The sequence below is a fragment of the Miscanthus floridulus genome, chromosome 17 (genome assembly GCF_019320115.1).
Source record: "Miscanthus floridulus cultivar M001 chromosome 17, ASM1932011v1, whole genome shotgun sequence".
Taxonomy (NCBI): Eukaryota; Viridiplantae; Streptophyta; class Magnoliopsida; order Poales; family Poaceae; genus Miscanthus; species Miscanthus floridulus.
This window is the reverse complement of record NC_089596.1, coordinates 84,754,432-84,775,677: the sequence shown is the minus strand read 5'-3', so window position 1 is coordinate 84,775,677 and position 21,246 is coordinate 84,754,432. Positions and strand designations below refer to the sequence as shown.

At 48.5% G+C, this 21,246-nt stretch overlaps 1 protein-coding gene across 2 annotated transcripts; it reads left to right on the top strand.

The window, feature by feature from the left end:
* The first annotated feature begins 14,295 nt into the window (after positions 1-14,295).
* Positions 14,296-20,482, top strand: LOC136515762 (translation initiation factor IF-2, chloroplastic-like). Of its 2 annotated transcripts, XM_066509265.1 has the most exons (13): positions 14,296-14,480; positions 15,107-16,563; positions 16,646-16,678; positions 16,807-16,920; positions 17,027-17,176; positions 17,269-17,367; positions 17,455-17,517; positions 17,597-17,752; positions 17,885-17,950; positions 18,571-18,807; positions 18,885-19,160; positions 19,397-19,585; positions 19,827-20,482. In XM_066509265.1, exons 2-13 carry the CDS (start codon positions 15,181-15,183, stop codon positions 19,986-19,988), a joined length of 2,928 nt encoding a protein of 975 aa, XP_066365362.1. In that variant the 5' UTR covers positions 14,296-14,480; positions 15,107-15,180; the 3' UTR covers positions 19,989-20,482. The 2 variants fall into 2 exon arrangements, with proteins under 2 accessions (XP_066365362.1, XP_066365363.1); XM_066509266.1 differs by lacking the exon at positions 17,269-17,367.
* The last annotated feature ends 764 nt before the right edge of the window (positions 20,483-21,246 follow it).

Sequence of the window (21,246 nt, the reverse complement as noted above, 5' to 3'; positions counted from 1 at the left end):
CTTGTAAATTCAGAGGACTGTTTACTCGGGGGCTTCCCCACAAAATTATTCAATTACAGTCTCTGCTTAGCTCTACTACAAGTACTACTACGGTCGCCGCGCCACGCTCTCCATCGGCGACACCTGGGGCATGTACACGGGCCAGCTCATCTACTGCGGTCGCCGCGCCATGCTCTCCATCAGCGACGCTCGGGGCATGTACACGGGCCAGCTCGTTTACTACAGTCGTCGCGCCACGCTCTCCATCGGCGACATCCCAATATCCCGCTGCTTCGTAGGATCCTCAAAGGCACCGCCATCTGCAACGCCTCCGTCGGGGCGTCCGGGGACTATGCCATCGTCGTCAGCCGCAACCCCGACAGCGACGCCTCCACCGAGGCATCCGGGGACTACACCATCATCACCAGCCACAACCCTGACAACGGCGTAAGGGTAGGAAACACCTCCCGCCAAAGGAGGAGCACAGCGGACGACGGCGCGGTCGACGACGTATGATGCCCACCGGCGCCTTTTCTCCTTTGGCAGCAGCGAGTCCTTAGCAAGGGCGGCACGCACCATCTCATCTACGCTAGATAACCTCCGGCTCGACATCACGCTCCAGATTCACGAGTGAATCTGTGAGTTTTCTCTCTCTCTGGCATTACTCTTCCTCACTCAGGAACCGCCGCGACGCACGGACGCATTCGGCGGAAAGGAAGGAGAAGGAGAAATAGCGGCTCAGAGGCAGAAGAGGAGGTGGGACGAGAACTCCCCTCCCCCTCCCTATTTAAAGAGGAGGCGCTGTAGCTAAGGAAAGGCGAAAGGTTGGACGAAAAACCCTCTCCCTTCCCCTCTTTAAATACGGAATCAATGCTGATTGATACCTGAGGGGACGCGCCGAAACTGACAGGACGTGCCCCGGTCGACGAGGCGTCCCCCTTGGTCAAACTGAACACTTCCTGGGTATGGCTCGCCACTGACCTGCTTCGGACACGGCAATTAAGGCGCCCACATAGGCAGACAACCCTTCGCCTCCCCATGCAGGACCACGGGACGATCCGACGATAGGACCTTTTGGATCTCCTAGGCCGGCCATTCGGCCCAGAAGAGATGGCGAACGAACGTCCAAAGAAAGATAAGCATCTCAGCCTTCTTACTTTACACGTTAAAATTCATTCTCGGGCTTCCGACCCCGTCAAACGGCGGGAACACGAACATCACTTGGGGGCTGCCGAGGATGTCTACCAATCTAGACATCCTCCTCACCCGACCCCCTCTGTACGCTTGAAACTAAGGACGCGAAATACGGGCATAAAACTTTGAGTAAATCTGGACGAACTAGCAGACCCTATGCCTCGGTAGCTACGGTGTTTCTGTTCACCAGAAAAATCATGCTCAACGCCCCTCGCGTCTCCAGCTTTGACATCTGCCTTCTCAAGAAGGGTTCAGAGGGGTCTGCCTATAGAATCCCCCCCAAAGGAGAAGCTGTCAGGTTACCCAAGTTAATTAAACAGCTCGGACCGCCACCGAGATACGAAAAACAAAGAATAGCGATTCTTATGTAGGTTACTCCAACCTCATCACGAACATCAGGGTCCGAACCCCGCACGGACACATCTGGTAGGAGCTTTTCGTCACTCATACCGCCAAGGTAACGTTACCGACCCCACCTTTATTTCGATTATATTATACATATGCAAAACATCCCAACGCTTCGTGTCGCATCACGAAATGACCGTCTCCTCATTCGATATAGGCGACCACAGGCCGAGGTTCGAAGGTCGGCCTGCGAAGGGCTCGAGGCCACCTCATGCCGAACAGAGCCAGGGAAAAATAACCGAGACAAGCCCCAGCGGCCCTGCCCAACCCCGCTCAGAAGCGGACTGGGACGTCTCGACCTTTTCTCGTTCGATTCTAACCCCAAGCCAAACCCACAGAATCTCCATCGAGGAGAGGCCATCGGGCCACCTGAGCCTATCGAACGGCTCGGGCATCTGCCGGGAGGTGGGTTAAGAAGTTGTGGAGTGCCACCAGAGGGCTCTACCGACCCCATCAGCAAATGATGGACCTAGATTCCACATGAACGTACCCGTTAGTGAGCTCGTTGAGCGTGATACTCAAGCCATCGAGGCAAGTGTCGTTTACTCAGCCCCTCCGATTGTGAAAATCGAGGACGGGGTAACACGCAAATTATGGCCGACCCCTATTAGACCCTAACAAGGCCCGGGGGCTCGAGCCAATTAATACAGGGACATAGGTTCGAAGGCCCCACCTTGCCGAGCCCATAGAATCCCTAGTTGGGGATTTCTGTTGGAAGACAGGGCGAGGAATATTGCAATGTCATCCAAGGACTTCGTCGACCCTATCACCAAAACCACAGTTCCGATCTCCAGTAACCCCCGACCCCAGCAAATGCAGGGGGTCGGTTAAGGTACGGCTACCTCCTTTCTTTCTTTCTTTCGAAACAATCTCCTCGCATCAAGACCAGCGGCATGATTCGGGGGAACAGACTGGTAAGATCGCAAAAAATCAAACAAAACGAAATTACGACGCAAAATCACGAAACCGCGTCCAGACTCGAAAAATACCGACACTTGTCCACATATTACATATAAGTTGTTCTCAAAATTATTCGACTAACTACTCCCGCGAAGGGAGAACCATCTCTTTCAGATTATCCGCCAGGTTTTTCGCAAGGGGAGCAACCATCTTCTCCATTTCCTCCAGCTCATCATCCTCATAGGTGGATGGGAAACCTTCGCTCATCACCTTCAGGTCGATTTCCTTCTTGTAATGGGCATGGGCGACAGTGAAGGCCTAGGTGATCCCGGCGTGAAAGGCACTCTCCTCAAGCTAGCCCACCCGAGCCGTGATACCTACGGCACGAGCCGTGAGCAGGCTGGTCTCCACCAGCTCCGTCACCTTCAGGGCATTAAGGACCACCCCGACCGCAGCTTGTAGAAGATCGTGCTCATCGCTCTCAACCTGAAGGGCCCTTCGTGCATAGGCAGCCTCTTTTTCCAGCTTGACGGAGACGTTTTCGGCGCTCAACCTTCGGCTCACCGCGTCACTGAGCTTCGCCCGGAGAGAGCGGACCACCTCGACGTCCTCGTCCACCTTCTACTGAAGGGTCGTGGCCCTACTCTCGGCCTTCCACCGGAGGTCCCGCTCCATCTCTAGCTCCTTCAGGACTTCACCGGCCTTCTCATTAGCCACGGCATTCCTCTGCAGCAGCTCGTCTCGCTCCTTTTAGAGCCTGGCGATCTCCTCCCCATCTAGCTTGGACCTCGCCGACAAATCCTCGAACATCCCATGGGCCTCCTCCGCGTCTTGATGCGCCTGGGCCTCCCGCTCCTGGGTGGCAGCAAGCTGTGCGACCATGTCTGCTCGTAGCCGGGCCTCCTCGGAGAGGCGATCCCACTCCGTCTTCTGCTCGCGAAGGAATCGGGATTTATTCCGGCTACGAGCAACAAGAACCTAAAGAGGAAGAAGACTGGTATCAAAAATGCGAAAACACAAAAACATGCGAAGAAGGAAGAAAATCAAGCAAATACCTGGGTAGTAGGAACAACAATTTCACGCAGGGCTCCTCTAGCCTGGTCCAGGGCCTCCAGCATGGTCGAAATTCTGATGTCAAGACCCTCCCGCTCCATGCTCTCGGAATGATCATCGAGCGAGAACAGAGCTGACATCGGGTCCTGGGCGGCCATCCACTGAAGCGGCGGCTCCCCCCACGTGGGAGAGCGGCTTCCTCCAGACAAAGGGGCCGGGGGCGGCTCCCTCCTGACCCTATGCGGCACCACCGCCGCACTCGAGGACCCTCCGACTGGACCCTCCTCCGTCTGGGCCACTTCGAGCGCCACGGGCGGATCCACCTGGGCCCCCGGTGGCGCGGATTGCACTACGCCCTCGAGCGCCACCACGACTGCGCCCGGCTGATCCTGGCTTGGCGCGGTCACGACCACCTCCACCGGCGGTATGCGGCCCTCGGCCGGCTGTACCATGTCCGCCATGGAGGAGGCCGCCTGCTAAGTAACCTCCGCGGGCGTGGGTGCCACCATAGACGCCGTCAGGTTGGCCAACGCAGATCCAACGTCGGCATCACTCCCGCCCAAAATAGGGGTGACGCTAGGCGACGCCATCTGTCCCACTTGAATGGCGAGACTCTTCTTGGGTGCCAGCCCTAGGGGGTGACCTGTCCGCAAGAACCTACACAAAGGTATTAATCATTAGATCAAAATAGAAATGGAAAAAGGATGAAAACAGGGGAATCAGTAGCTCACGTTGACGTCCTCGGCCGGCGGAAGCGTTTTGGGGACGGTTCCCCAGATCCCTGCCCTGACTCATCTGGGCGAGACCGTTTCGAGCCTACCTCTTGCTCCGGGGCAGGGGGGCTCACCTCGTGGGGCGCAGCACCAGAGCCGCTCCCCTCCATCGTCTCATGGGGCGCGGCACCAGAGCCACTCCCCTCCCCTGTCGCTTCGGGGTCGGCAGTGGCAGGCCCGCTTTCCTCCATCCACCGGTCCTCGATCGGCACCCGTGCGGAGCGGCGGACTCACCGGCCTCCACCGACCTCACTGATTCACTTCCCTCCGCGTGGAACGGGAAGGGTCCCTGCATGGACGGGTGGCCACTTGTCAGAGTGTCCTCGTCCTCCAGGACGTCCCAATCCACGCTGACGGCTACCTCATCATCATCATCATCGTCGTCGTCTTCATCCTCACTGCTCACATCCTCTCCCCGATCCCATGCCTCCTACTTCAGTCGTTTCGCCTTCTTCATCTGCTCTCTTGCTTTCTTGTCCTGCTCGGCCGCGAGTCAATTCGCCGCCGCCATGGCCTTGTCCTTGGGCAGCGGAACCGGACTGTCCTTGAAGACTAGCCCCCTCGGCTGGTTCCAATGTCACGAAGGCAAGTATCAAAAAATAGAGATTCAGAAAAAAGAAAAGAGCATGAGAGAAGAAGGCTTACGAATTCAAAGAACCCAGGCTCCGGCCGCATTGTGGGATGTTCGGGCACCGGATACACAATGTTGAGGACCCTGCTTGTGGAATCCTTCGTCGGCTCCGTCGCCTCCCTAATGCGTTGCGCCACTTCCGAGAAAGGGAGCGCCTCGTCAACAAGCGTCGTCCCCTCGAACGACATCCCGGGCATCATCTGATGCAGGGGAAGCACGCGCGCCATCAGTGGCACCACCCTCCTCGCATGATAGGCGCCGATAATCCCCGTCCCCTTTACACCCCGATCCTTCAGGGCTTGGAGGGCAGAGAGAAGGTCGGAGAGGTGTTTCTTGTCTTTGGACTGGACACCCCAGCTCCACGACTCCAGAGCATCTACAATAAGGCGTCCAGTGTACCTCGGTAGGGTGGCACTCACATCATCCCTAACATAAAACCACTGCGAGTGCCATCCCTTGTTGGATGTTGCTAGATGCATGTATGGGTAACCCCTCGACCGGGTATGGCGTAGATGAATGCTGGCACATCCCATCGGCGCGTTCACATCTTTCCCCCCAATCTTCCTCTTCGATAAACTAATGTTAAAGAAATATCACCACAGATCAAAATGGGGATCGATCCCCAGGAAACCCTCGCACAGGGCAACAAACGCTGCCATGTGTTGAATCCCATTGGGAGTTAGATGCTGCAGCTCCACCTCGTAATAATCCAACAGCCCCCGAAGGAATCTATGCGCGGGAACCGCGAATCCCCGCTCATGAAAGATGGCAAAAGAGACAACATACCCTTCGGGCGGCACCGGCTCACCCTCGTCACCAGGTAGCAGCCACTCCTGGACGGTGGACAGTGGGTGGAGAAGGCCACAGCAGACGAGGCCCTCCAAACGTCGTGAGGTGATGCTAGATCTGCCCCACAACTCCATTAAAGCAATGGGGAAGGAGGGCAGGCGCGAGCTTGACGGCGGCTGCAACACGAGCACAAGCCGGTCGATGGTGGCGATACGGGCGTAGGAGGCTGGGGAGATTGGCAGTGGATGTTTCAGAACGCAAAGGCAGGGGAGCGAAATACGGAACCTTGGGGGCGAACCCCATGGTTTTATAGGGGGCGACGGACGCGAGAAGGGCAACCGACCGCCTCGATCTCCGGGACTGCCACGCTCACCACCGCATCACGTCGCGGGACACGCGCCCGCAGTCCCTATCCTCTCACCCCAAAAATCACAGTGGACGGTTCACCTTCCCCAGGTGAATCCGGACTCTCTACCCACTTGGGAAACGCAAGCCACGAAGGCCCTTTTTTCTCTCTGGCCCACCTAGGGCCCAGAAGCTCGGCGGCCGGCCCAACTGAGGAAGGGTCCGCGAACGATCCGAAATCAAGGGCACAAGCACCAGTTAGGTCAGCTCTGAATGAGTTCCCCACGAACGGGATGCCACGACCCTCTCGGAAAAACATCCAGTTGATGAAAAACTAAGTCCTTCAGCCTTACCCGCGAAGGGACCGATACAACCCCCCGGGCGACTCTACTCGAATCACCCGGGGGCTCGGGGGCTACACCCATCGTGTGCGCTCGTGCACACCCTCTGGCAAAGTAACTTCGACGAAGTCAAAAAACACCCTCCAGGCGGTTCTACTTGAATCACCTAGAGGCTCGGGGGCTACTATCGGGGACCTAATACCGGGGTACCCCAGAAGGTGGAACCAATAACCACCGAACGTTAAAAACTTCTGGACGCATAAGAGCACCGTTTCATCCCTTGTTCGAATAACAGGAGTTTGGTTCCGCCTCACCCGACGCCTTTTGAGATAGCTCTGCCTCGCCCGAGGGCTCAGGGTTAGTCTCTGTCTCGCCCGACGCCTTTGGGGCGGGCTCGGTCTCGTCCGAGGGCCGAGGGATAGACTCCGACTCGCCCAACACCTTTGAGGTGGCTTTGCCTCGCCCAAGGGCTCAGGGCTAGTCTCCATCTCGCCCGACGCCTTTGGGGCGGGCTCGGTCTCGCCCGAGGGCCGAGGGATAGACTTCGACTCACCCGACGCCTTTGAGGTGGCTCTGCCTCGCCCGAAGGCTCAGGGCTAGTCTCCGTCTCGCCCGACGCCTTTAGGGCGGGCTCAGTCTCGCCCGAGGGCTGAGGGATAGATTCCGCCTCGCCCGACCCCGAAGGGTAGGGTCGGTCTCGCCCAAGAGATAGGGATTGGTCTCCGTTTTGCCCGGCGGCAAGGAACGAGCCTCACCCTGCTCCATATCTAAAGGTTGGATTCACCTTACCTGACAACTTCTCCCCATTCCCTCAAGATGATAGGGACAGGGCAGGACAAGACGTTTGGGTCAACCATGGCTCCAAGAACCATACCCTACGCCCTGGCAGGAAAAGTACTGCCAGGGGATGACGGGACATGTGCTTTAGACCCTTTCGGGCACCGCAGAGCTCGAAAGGTTGTACAGGTGCATGCTCCTCGCCCTGTAGAGTTGTAGGCGCCGCCTTCAGTCCTAGGACACGGAACCCAATGAAGATATACGACAACCGCTACGCTCCAGAAAAGGATTTGCTATCTCCATGAACGGCGGATATTCCGTCACCACGCTATGGACCCGAGGGAGCGGCGTCCGCTTCCCGACCCCTTAGGTCTGCCAAGTCGGAAGGCCTTGACCACGGCGTTACTCTGGACCTGACCCCTCGTCCCTTCGACGAAGACTCACAGGAACCAGAAGACGTGCGGAGCAAGGCTGGGAGAGGCTAATAAGTCAAAACCACTGTATTACAACCCATACCCTACGCAAGGCATCATTCTATGATCAACCTGACATTCCACAGAGACATCAACAGTGTTGTAGGCACTTATCTTCCTTCACACTCATCAGAATGAAGGACCAGGCCGGGTAGACGTGAACCACAAGATTAGATAAAGCCCTCATCCTTGTAAAGCCAGCCCCTTCATCTATAAAAGGGGAGGCGCTTTGTCGCAGAACCGACCAATTTATAAGAATACAAGTACAATGGCAATCCGCAAGCGGTCGCACTGTCATACTTGAACCCATATAAACCCGGTAGTCCGTCGAGTACCACGACGGGTCTCGATAAACGATTTACAACAACCAAGATCGTATAGGATTCAACATACATGCCACATATTACATAAAGTTCACAGATACTTTTCATCATCAGAGTACGAATAAAAAGTTATTACAAACCGAGTTTGATAATTAAAGCGGAAGCAAATAAGTTCGAAGATAAAGTTCCAACGTAGTTTGATACAGTGCCAAGCCAGATCACGGTCCACAAAAGCAAAGATAGGAATTACTAAAGAAGCCTGCCCAAGGCTTACTCCTCATCCACAGCGGGATAGAAGCAACTCTTGCAATAACCATGATACACAGTGCCATCTGCAACAATGGGAAAATAAACCCTGAGTACGAGAAGGTACTCAGCTAGACTTACCCGTCATGAACCAGAAATAAAATGACTCCAAGGATTATGCAAGGCTGTATAAGTGGACGTAACTTGACAACATTTTGCGTAAAAGGCAATTACCCGTTGTACAATTATGATTCCTTTATCAAGTTAAGTATAACTATCCATTTCTAGATTAGCAACTATCCTGTGCCAAACATGTGGTATATCATTTAGAAGCATACAATAGTAACCATAGCAGGTATTGTAATTCCATATTCATCTGAACCATCATGTTTCATAATATAGCTGCTACGATGTTGGGACTAGTCAAGTTTCTCACTATCCGGGAGAGACGGCGATTCGAATCGATTTCAACCAGCTGGGAATTTATTCCTAACACCAACCCAGATCTACCAGACACGATAGTCTTAGGTCACCTTTGGTACAACTCAGGTACACATTTCGCGGGTCGGTACCGCGCCGCACAATCTGGAACACCAGATGCCAGGATGCTCAGGCCAAACCTGCCCTTGGGCTCAGTCTGATCGTTCCCCGGAAGGAGCGCACAACAGAACGGTTCCCGGCCTGAGTTGAATTACTCGGCTTCGCGGTCGGAACGAGTTATCCGGCCAGCTAAGTGAGAGGCATGCGTTCAATCTTGTCAGAAGCGCCAACAACGGTACGGTCCTTAATCGACACAGACGGGGATAAGTCCACACCCAAGACCTCCATGCCTTGTTGCTTCCCTATCGACTTCCCGTCCGGTCTCAATTTACTTTTACCTCATGGTTCTGTTCCACGATAGCAGATATAGCCAACCGTGCTCCGGTATCCACCTATATCTCGTAGGTGACAGGACATCACCTGACTTCTACCGGTCTAAGCATGGCTAAGCATATATATTCGATCCTGGACCTATACCGGTTAAAGGTGTAATATCTGGACAAGGAATGTACATGCATCAAGTAGTTTCATTCAACTCTTATAACCTAATGCATCAATCATAAATACGTAAGTAAACATTTGTAAATTACTGGGAGACTTATAATGCTCCGGGGCTTGCCTCGTAGAAAGGAAGTAGGGCGATGATCAGGGCACTCCGGAAGCTCTTCAGGGTTCTGCTCCACGCCTTCGGGAGCTGCGGCTTGCGGATCCTCCTGCGGGTTCCCTTCCTCTGCTTCTTCGAATTCCAGCAACGTGATCTCTTCCTCTGATCCTAGATGCATGAGTATGGTATAAGTATTACGAATGCATATATGTTAACAAGTGCATCACGTTGTTTGAGTAGGTGCATATCTCTTCTCGATTACTACTTAACTACTTCTACAATGCATCGACTATGCCACAAACAGTAGCTACATGTTTCACTCATAACTGGAGTTCTACAAATCCAAAAACAGTGATCTAGGACTTTCTGGAAAGCTTATCAAATTCTCTACAACTTTGTTATTAACCATTTTTACAGTCTACATCAGTTTCAACATGTAACTCCTCACACTCTAGAATCAGTCCGGAAATGATTTAACATGCAATATAAAGTAAGAATACTTCTACTTTATGTAATCATTCAACATTTGACAAACTAGAACCTACTAACAGTTTAAGCATACCAAATACAGTTAAGATGATATAATGGTGAAGCCCAAACTATTTATTAAATTGCCTTTATTATTTTATTTAGATATCTAGGTTAAATAATAATTATATATCAGATGTGCTTAATAAATTCTCAAAAATTTACAGAGTCTTACTAATGCTATCAAAGGACTACTATAAAAATTTCATGTCATTTTACTAAGTAGAACATTCTATACAAAAATGATAAGGAAGCAAGGCTTGAAATAGCATAAATGGAAAATCCTATTGAAAAGTGTCAAGCAACAGATTTCTTATTTTTCTTAACATTCATAAGGTACTAGGATTATCTCCAACAAATTTCATGAATTTTGGACTCATAATTAATTTATAAAAATTCATGCAAGGATTAACTATTTATAAAAAAAATCTATAACTATAGATCTACACATGCAATGGTCCTCAAATTTTTACCAGAGTTCACATATGCTAAGACTAGCTTACCACAAAAATTTCATAATTTTTGGAGCACAGGAACTCTAGATATAAAATAAACAAATTTGAATGCATTCAAAAGCACATTTCAAATCCCTATTTAAATCTCCAGAAATTTCTACTGTTGAACCCAAGAATATATTTTTCTTAAATACTACACTTCCTAAGCAACACAATCATATTTATTTCAAAATTTTAGGAGCTACCAAAATGAAGATACAAAATTCACAAAATAAATCAAAAACTGGAATCAAATGAGTTAGCCTTCAAACAATGAGTCGCTGACTGGTGGGACCCGCTGGTCAGGGGACCCCACGCGTCAGTGACACGGAGCAGAGCAGCGGCGCTGCTGGGCACTGCGCGGCTGCGGCTCGTCGACGGTGAGCTTCGCCGGCGGTGAGGTCATCACGGTATGACCTACATGACCAGGCGAACCTACTGAGCCGCATGGCCGGACCTATTGCCGACCCTAGAGCTGACGGCGGCGGCCATGGCGGAACGGCGGAGCTGGACCACGGCAAAACGCCGGTGATGACCTCGGTGGCGCGATCTAAGGCTCGGACGAGCACCAGGGTACTACGGTGGACCTAGCGCACCAGCTATCGCGGAGAATGGTAGACTACAACGGTGTGGCCACTACGACGGAACACGGCGGCGAACTCCGGCGAGAGCGTGTGTGTTGCTGCGGCTTACCAAGCTTGGTCAGCGAGCACGGGAGGGAGCAGTGGATCGCTGAGAAGACGGTGAAGCTTTGGTGGTGGTGCTGGAGTGGCTAGGCGTGAGCTCGAGCACGGTTATGGCGACGGCGGAGCAGCGGGAGCTCGGCTGCTGCTGCGGCGATGAAGAAAGGCCGAGGCGAAGCAAATGGAGGCGTGGAATGGCTCGGGCGGGTGCTGGCGACGTTAAAGCCGCGCTCGGGCGCGTCGTGGCCTGGCTGGGCAGAGCAGAGGCGACGCGCGGCCGTCGCCAGGGACACGCGGCGCGCGGGTTCTGAAACCGGTCGGCCATTGAACGTCGCGATTTAGTTCGTCAGTCGCCCGATGCAGTGCCTGACGACGAGTTTTCCAATCGATTTAACTGCTAACCCGTGGCTCCAACTCGTAAACCGTATTAACAAAAATCCTAGCCCTATGTACCAGCTTCAACTTTCGTTCAAGGATCACGCTCTAATTCTCAACAGAAATGGAGTAAAATTATGATCAAGTTCGGCTTGTCAGGCTGTCAGTCGAGCAAACACTTAGAAAATTTTTGGAAGTGTTGAAAACAGTGAAAAGCTGATTTTTGTGAGTCCAATTCAAACATGTTAGAAGCTAAATCAGTCCATGACATAAAAATAAAAGTTGTTCCTTATGTCAAACACTACAACTTTGCCTTAGTGAACTCCTCCATGCAAGGTCTCTAACACCTAGTTCAACTTTAGTCAAACATGTCACTTTGAAATCATGGTACATACTCAAACCTTGACTAAATGACCAAACTAGCCTTAGCACTAAATACCAAAGTTGTTCCTAATGATATCCTAAGCATGTTTGAGCAATTTGCAAGGTCATTTAAGCATTTCATGTAGTAGTCACTCATATAGCTATCCCGGTCAACACATGAAATATTACTTAAGTGCTTGATCATGAAATGTGGCCTTCATGAACAAGGTTCCTTTTGTTAACCTAAGTGTAGCTAAAGTGTTTTAGTGACCAACATTACCCACTTGCCTTCATTTGCACATGATCATATGCATATGTTCCAAGAAACACGAGATAACAAGCAATGTTTCATATGTTTCGATCAGATGTTTCAATTGTAAATGATGATTTATGAATGCTTGATGCTCATGCTCATGTTATACAAGTCAAGTTATGCAAGGCTAACACCCGAGGTGTTACACGCTTCTCCCATAAAGGAAAAACAACTTTTGACCAAACAATACAAGAACACACACATACACACAGTCAAGCGGCAAGGAAGCTCTTGACCTCCTTTCGACCCTTCCATCAGAGACTTGGGACCAGTCCCTCTCTCTATCGTTTGTACCCCTTACTACAGACCGTTTACGGTGCTAATAACACGAGCAGCAACAAACTAGACGTAGGGACATTCGGCCCGAACCAGTATAAATCTTATGTACTTTAGTGCACCATCCGAGCCCAACGCGCATTACTATAAATTTACTTGCCGGTGCTCGTACGAAACACCGACACAGCTCTTCTCCGATCAGGAGGCCGGAGCCGACTGGGGAACGACCGACCGGGGACGCCCGCTCGGTGAAGACCTAGAAAACGGACAGAGCAAGTAAGACAGGGCGCTCCAGTCAACCGCAATATCAAGGACCATACCCTGCACACCTGCAGGACAATACTGTTAGGTCATGTCAGAAGGGTACTTTATAACCTTCCAGACATGCCCGAACACCAATAGTGTTGTGGGCATCGACATTTGACCTATAGTATGGTAGGCGTCGGCATTTGCCATACCAGAAGAACGTCGTGGAACCGACCATATGCATCCAGCCATCAATAGTATTGTGGGCGTCGACAAAACCACCTTGTACCCGACGTCATGGGCAACAAGATTAGGTAGCACACACACTCTTTCTCTTACACTCTCTCTTGTAAAGTCACCCCCTTCATCTATAAAAGGGGATGCGCTCTCTCCAAAACGGGGATGATCGATTCGAACGACTTCGACAAACAACACACGGATCATTCCGATTCTCTCTGCTTGGCTCTAGAACTCTAAGGCCAAACAGAGCATATGCTCGAACACTTAGCGCACGTTGGGGCTCCCGTCACTCTTGCCATTCGGTTCGGAGTCCGACCGGACCTCTGATACCCCCCATCTTACTCCATCTCGTTTGTAACCCCCCAGCAAACTTCGAGCACTTGGGCTCAGAAATAAAGTCACCGAGCAACTCAAACTAGATGTAGGGCACGTTGCCTGAACCAGTATAAACCATATGTTATTGAGTAATAGGCCACATCCGATCACAACGTACGGCAAAACTATAAATACTTACGTGTTGGTCACTTTTCGCATCGATAGCTTCGCTCCACATTTTCAGCCCCGCTCCTCGTTTTTTGTCAAACAGTTTCAGCTCCACGCACTCTGTTCGAGGAAAAAAGGTGGGGTTATGGGTGCTCTACAAACTCCAGGTTTTTGTGAAGCTGCTCCACGGTGGAGCTTGTGGAGCAGAGTTCGTGGAACAGTCCTAAACACCCCTAATAGTGGTAAAGTTATGTTTGTAGCTAGATGCACCCACAAAAAATTGAAAAACCAGTATTATAATCAAAATTTCACTGTTCACACCTACGAGATAGCACACCCTCCCTTTAATTTGCTTAGCTTTGCCACTGCTCATTAAGATGCGATTAGATTATTCTGTGCACTCTAGCAAGCGTGCCCGACTTCAAATCACAGCAGTGTCATTGGATCATCTGCTAGTCCACACAGGACTTCAACGTATATTCCGGTGGTTGACACTGCCTAACACACAATATAACACAATGCTACCGGACGATCCTTATTTTGGTAATGGTGATGAACTAATCACTACATTGATGATGCTTATTTTCGTAATGATAATCTAATAGTAACATTGATGAACACGAATAATTCGTGACTAGTTCGTTATGTTTAACTCAATGATATTGTGTTTGATTCGCAATTACTATAGTTCACTAAATGATCGTTGATGATCTAGTTCACCGAATACTTTGTAACGATCTAATAATTCACTGAAAATTAAAGTGTACTCCTAACACGCATACAATCTGGTCCAGTATTACTGTGAATTCACTTATTCCAACAAAAAAAACCAAAAAAAGTCCAGGCCAGAAAGCAACCACGGCAGATATGCTGAGTGGCTCTCCGGCGTGCCACCTTATCACCACCCATTCAAGCCTGCCGCGGCTGCCCCCATTTCTCTGGCGTGGCCCTCGCGATAAGCCAATCGGGAGAGCCTTCTCCCGATAGTTTTTCGGGAACAAGGACACTTCCCCAATCCGTAGTGGTTCACGTCCCGGTTCCTTGCCGGCGGCAGCGGCGCTGGGCGAGGTTTCATCTGCGCTTGGCCGGCGACGATCGTCCACTAGGTACGCCGCCCTTTCCCTTCCGTTCCTGGTGCGCGGAACGAGCACCCTGCACCCCGAACTCAACTAGCGCGTGCGCGTGCAAGCGGAAACGCCCACGCATGCTAATCTTCACCTCCTCTTATCTTCTTCCCTCCACCACGCTCCCCCGCTGCCGCCGCCGCTTGCCCGCCCGGCTCGGGCAGTCAGGCGTCGCCGCCCTCGCCGCCGCCCGCGAGGCCGCGACCGCAGCCACCGCTAATCCCAGCATCTTCTCCGTCTCCGGCTCGAGCTCCCCCGCCTCCCGCTGGCTCCCGCGTCGCAACGCCGCCTTCTCTTCTCCGGGCGCCGCCCACGCCACCTGCACCGCCCAACCGGCCTCTTTATTTTTTTCTTTTTTTTTTCACATTTTTTCCTTGTCGTCCAGTGTGTGCAGTCCATAAGCTAAATACTGCTCGCTCGCAAACAAGCATTTAGGAGAAAGGATATTTATCTGGTGTGTTCACTGAGTTCGATTACTGATTCAAATTTTGGTCTTTCCGCTGATTCTCTTGGAATTGAAATTTCCTAGCCACGCATTTTATTCTGGGGCTGTTAACTGAGCTTGAATTTTGTTACACAATTTGATTTTGTATTTGATTCTCCAACAGGTAGCCCTGCTATCAAACACCTTGTGTTCTCAACATTTATGAGTGCAAGGCAGTATTGCTAAGAGTATATTGCCATGGCATCTCCTGCTTCCGTCACCAACCTCGGAAGCAATGGGAGGTCTGGCCCACTCCCGGCTGCTGCTGCTGCAAGGAGGGCGCACTTGGTCACAAGGATCAGCTTCACGGGGTTCGACGGCATAAGGCGGTGGCAGTATGAGCCTGGGAGGCTTTGCAGGTGTATGGTCATCACTAATCTGATTGAGGAGAAGGGTGTTCAGTTCTCGTCAAGAGGGAGTGTCAGTGTGAAGGCTGATGGTGACAGTGATCTGCTTCTGAAGCCGCCACAGAAGCCAGTACCACCACAGAAGCCAGTCCAGTCAAATGGACCACCGGAGAGCATGAAAACAGCATCACTGCTTGATCAGAAGTCATCAGGGGCAACTTTAGATGACAGAGAGAAGGTCAGGGAGTCATTGGACGCTGTATTGGAGAAGGCGGAGAAGCTTGAGGCCTCGAGCTTTGGTAATGCAGATGGTGGCAACCTTAGTTCAAGGCAGAATAATGTTTCGAGTAATGGCCCAGGACCAACATTAGTGGAGGAAGGTGGGAATTCGAGGAAGACCAAAACACTAAAGAGTGTATGGCGGAAGGGGAACCCTGTGCCAACTGTACGTAAGGTCATTAGAGAGCAACCACGAACTGAAAGTAGGAGTCAGTCTATACCTGTGGCTAAACCTTCAGTGTCATCTCCACCGAAACCTGCCCCTCCGCTACTATCTAAACCTTCTGTAGCACCGCCTCCTCGTCGGCCTGTCAAGTCCGATACATCAAAGGAGAAAAAGGGACCCATCCTTATTGATAAATTTGCTTCCAAGAGGGCAGCAGTTGATCCGATTGTACCTGAGGAATTGTTAGATCCTCTAAAACCAGTGCGACGCCCACCAGCAAAAGTCAGAGTTGATCGTCGCAAAAAACCAGACACACAAGCTGGTTCCCGGCGACGTATGCCCAATGATGATGGATTAGTTGATGAGGATACTGCTGATGTGCCAATTTCTGGTGTTGCAGTGCGCAAGGGTAGGAGGTGGAGCAAGGCAAAACGCCGGGCTGCAAGGCTAGAGGCTATGCAAGCTGAAGAGCCAGTCAGAGTTGAGATCCTTGAAGTTGGTGAAGAAGGTATGCTGATTGAGGACTTGGCATATGACTTGGCAGTTAGTGAATCAGAAATTTTACGATTCTTATCGGTGAGAGGAGTTATGCTTGACAATGTTCAGACTCTGGATAAAGATTTGGTTAAGATGGTTTGCATGGAATATGATGTTGAAGTACTAGAAAGTGGTCCTGTGAAAGTGGAGGAAATGGCGAAGAAGAAGGAGTTCCTTGATGAGGAAGATTTGGATAAATTGGAAGTGAGACCTCCCATTGTGACTATCATGGGACATGTTGATCATGGGAAGGTACCAAGTTTGATGCTACGTTTTGGAACTCTCGACTTTTCTAAAGTATTGGTTGTATGACACTGCTATTTTTTGTTTGCAGACAACTCTGTTGGATTATATACGCAAGAGCAAGGTAAACTTATAATAGCTTATCTTTGATGTGTTACTTCTGTCAGTGATATATGGAGGTTTTTGTATTTTTTATTTTTGAATAAAATTCCTAATCTCAGCAATCATTGATATAACCCAAGTTCCTTACAGGTGGTGGCATCTGAAGCTGGTGGTATTACACAAGGGATTGGAGCATATCAGGTTCTTGTACCAGTAGATGGAAACCCTCAAGCCTGTATTTTTCTGGATACTCCAGGACATGAGGTATATAAATATAACTTCTGTTGTCATGTAGTCCACACTTCACCCTTTCTGTTGTATGTACATTTATGCATATGACATTGCCATTCTTAATTCTTTGATATGTCAGGCATTTGGTGCAATGAGAGCTAGAGGAGCTAGAGTAACTGATATCTGTATTGTTGTTGTTGCTGCGGATGATGGTGTTCAGCCACAAACAAGTGAGGCAATTGCACATGCAAGGGCAGCCGGAGTGCCAATTATAATAGCAATAAACAAGGTCTGTTTTCAAATCATTTCCTTTTATTCCATCCATTGGTATAAATTGTTACAAGCCCCTTCTTAGAATTCATTGAACTCACATGGAAGCAGATAGACAAGGAGGGAGTTAATGCAGAACGAGTTATGCAAGAGCTTTCCCAAATTGGGCTAATGCCAGAAATGTGGGGTGGTGATACCCCAATGATTCAGGTTGCTGATTGTGCCAATTTTAAAGCAGTAGTTCAATAGTATAGCATCTTATTACCTATTTGAGCCATTTTATTTTATATCTACCAGATAAGTGCTCTTACTGGGGACAATGTTGATGAACTTCTAGAGACTGTCATGCTTGTTGCAGAGGTACGTTTCTGTTTGCGCAATGTTTTCCAGCAATCTATTAAGTTCTTTTTTGACCTTTTCTTTTGTTGCAAATTTGAAGTTGCAAGAATTAAAGGCCAATCCACATAGAAATGCGAAGGGCACTGTTATTGAAGCATGCCTTGACAAGGCCAAAGGGCCTCTTGCTACCTTAGTTGTTCAGAATGGAACCCTAAACAAAGCTGATATTATTGTGTGTGGTGAAGCTTATGGAAAGGTTGGTCTCCTATATCCTTATTCGTTGCATTTGTTAATATGTCAAGAATACAATGTAGCATTAGGAAAACATAATCTAACACATATATTTGTGGATTGATTGGTATATAACATCACACCTATGTTATGACAGATCCGTGCATTGTATGATGACCGTGGGAAGCTCGTTGACAAAGCAGGACCATCCAATGCCGTGCAGGTTTTTCCTTCCCTATTTTCTTCAATTTTCTCTTCTGTGATTCCTTCCTACTTTCTCCTTATTCTAACATATTTATGTTTTATGTCAAAAGATTTATACTGGAATTGCATTGTCCTGCTTTTGCTGCAAAATATACATTAGCTCTTGTGAATATGAGTCATGTAAAGTTATACTATGAGAAATTGAGAATGCACCGAATGTTTCTCCTTTATTAAAATAAGGTTATTGGAACAACAAAACTGGATCTTGACAACTGACATATATCACCATGATTACTCTGCTTTATTTTTCTGCATTAATTGTTTTTTTTATTGAGGACTAAATGCCAGATTTGTTATGAATTACACCTCAGTACATATTATAAAATCAGGTAGGGGGCTCCCCCACTGTTCCTGAAAAAAAAACTATAGATTTCAAGTGGATAAGCCTGGACTTTAGAAATTCGCTGTGTCAGTCATGGATTCTCCAAAGCAGTGTGACAAAATGAAAATAGTAGCTATGTGTTTCAAGCTTGCATTATACCTTCAAAGGATGATTCCTTTTGCTTTAACCAATGGTTGAACGCTCATGGAACACCAGTGATATAAGCATCCTGATTTTTTATCAAAAACTCTTGATAGGTTATTGGCCTCAATAATGTTCCCCTTGCCGGCGATGAATTTGAGGTTGTTGACAACCTTGATGTTGCACGTGAAAGGGCGAATGAGCGTGCTGAAGCACTGCGCCTAGAAAGGATATATGCAAAAGCTGGGGAAGGAAAAGTCACGCTTTCATCTATTGCAGCATCGGTTTCATCTGCGAAGCAAACTGGAATTGATACACATGAGCTAAATGTTATCCTTAAAGTTGATTTTCAGGTAGTGGTGATACATGTAAAGATTTTGTTTATAATAATGGCTCTTTCTTTCTGAAAATACTAACGATTGATACATAGGGTACAATCGAGGCCATTAGGCAAGCCATCCAAGCTCTACCACAAGAAAATGTCTCTCTGAGGTTCCTCCTTCAAGCTCCAGGAGATGTGAGTGTTAGCGATGTTGATCTGGCTGTTGCTTCAGAAGGAATTATATTTGGCTTTAATGTCAGAGCACCAGGATCAGTTAAAAACTATGCTAAGAAGAAAAGTGTTGAAATTCGTCTGTACAAAGTGATCTACGATTTGATTGATGATTTACGGAATGCCATGGAAGGTCTTCTTGAACCTGCTGAGGTAACAGACACTTTTGGGACTTTAAATCAGTTGACCGAAAGAAGTCCATAAACTGTCATCATTAATTGTAGTTCAACATCTTTCCAAAGTTGATAGATCCTTCGTCCTTTCAATTAAATGAGTATTCATTAATTTCTCCATTAGGATTCTAACTGGGAGTTTTTCTGTTTTGTAAAGACTGAGTAACTTTAGTGAGCTACTTTTTTGTTTATCCTGAATACATGTTTCTTCTCCAGGAGGAAGTACCAATTGGTTCTGCAAAAGTTCGAGCTGTTTTTAGTAGTGGCAGTGGAAAGGTGGCAGGCTGCATGATTACTACAGGAAAAGTTGTTCAAGATTGTAATGTTCGGGTTCTCCGCAAAGGGAAAGAAGTATATGTGGGTTCGCTTGATTCCTTGAGAAGGGTAAAAGAAGCTGTAAAGGAGGTATGGAATTTACGCTTGAGTCTTCAAATCTTTGTACTGCAGTTCACTTCCTGGTTAATAAGCAAATCGAAGATGCACATTTCATCTTGTCTTGAACAAACAAAAATTACTTTCTGAACAGGGAAAACTAATTATCTTAGTGATACAGCATTACTTTGTGTTATGTTCATGCATCCTCTGTTTGTACTGTGAGACTACAACCAGTGCTAACAATGTGAACTGGAATTTTCCTTTCCACTAGGTTGGTGCTGGGCTAGAGTGTGGTATTGGTGTAGATGACTTCGATGAATGGCAGGAAGGTGACATCGTAGAGGCATTCAATACTGTGAAGAAGGCAAGAACTCTCGAGGAGGCCTCTGCTACCGTGACTGCCGCGCTCAAGGGTGCAGGTGTCCAGCTGTAGAATTGGCAACGCTGATAAGAAACAAGTGGGTTAACAGTTGCAGCAGCCTGTGGCCAACAATTTTTTGGCAACGAATCTGGAGGCTACTGGTCGAAGTTCTGAAGAATTAACAAGCATGTTGCTGTACAGACTTAACATATGAAGATCAATTCTACAGCACCGGTGTCTGAGCTCGACCATCTCGCGCCTGCCAGAGCTGCATCTGCTGCTGAAAGTTGATGTACATAGAGAAGATGGGATCAGCTGTTCTACCCTTTTTAGTTTGCCTCTAACAGTGACAGGTAGATAACGGGTGTCTAGTTTTGCAACTATTAATTTTATTTTACACAAGATGTAACTGCAACGGCGATGCCGTCATTGTTGAACCGTCATTCATACTCTTCATGATAGATATAGAGTTAATAGGAATGGGAATGAGGTTGCCCTACTAATTTGTTACTACAGAATCTGCCTTCAACAGTCCACTAAAAGTTTATAGTATATATATTCTTGAACTTTTGGAGCCCTATTGTTGTCACTTTTCTCGGTGCTTGCTACAGTCTTCGAGCCAAGTAAGCTCAGTTTAAGTTGGATTGCTGAGCGAACCAGGGAGTAGGATCCGCAGTGCATGCCGTTCTATATCAAGCGCTAGGAAATTTTAAGAACATTTATATGGCTGTATCCTATATGCTGCCAACACTGTCAGTGTAGTAGATGAAATAATGACGGCGAGAAAACATGTGTCATTCGTTTTTACATGCAAACTTGTAAAACGTTGATGGATCAAGTCATTACTATTCAGTAAAATAGTTTTGAGTGCAAAATTTGCACTAATTATCCTCTCCTAACATAATCTTCTGATGACCATGAGTCGAGGGGGTTGCTAGCAAACGTAACCAAACAAAAGTGTTTATACCCTATATAAAAGAAAGGGAGCTGCTATATCTTAGGTGTCTGATTTTTTTTTTTTTGGAGTTTTCATGCAACAACTCACAAGAGACAGCTACAACTAGTATGATTAAAATGTCAATCACAAAAGACAATGAACAATTTTTTCTATAGCCAAACAATGACAAAATTGCATGTCGTCTGAACCAAAAAATAATAATAATTAGGCACCTGAGATATAGGAGAAGTGTAAAATAAAACCACCAAGCACATTTGTTGCCAACTTAACAAATCTATTTTTTTGGACCAAGATTATTGAGCCTTCAATAATAAGTGTGTATTGTTTCTACACTTATTAAGCTTAATTATTCGTGTGCCTAGGTTGAGTAAG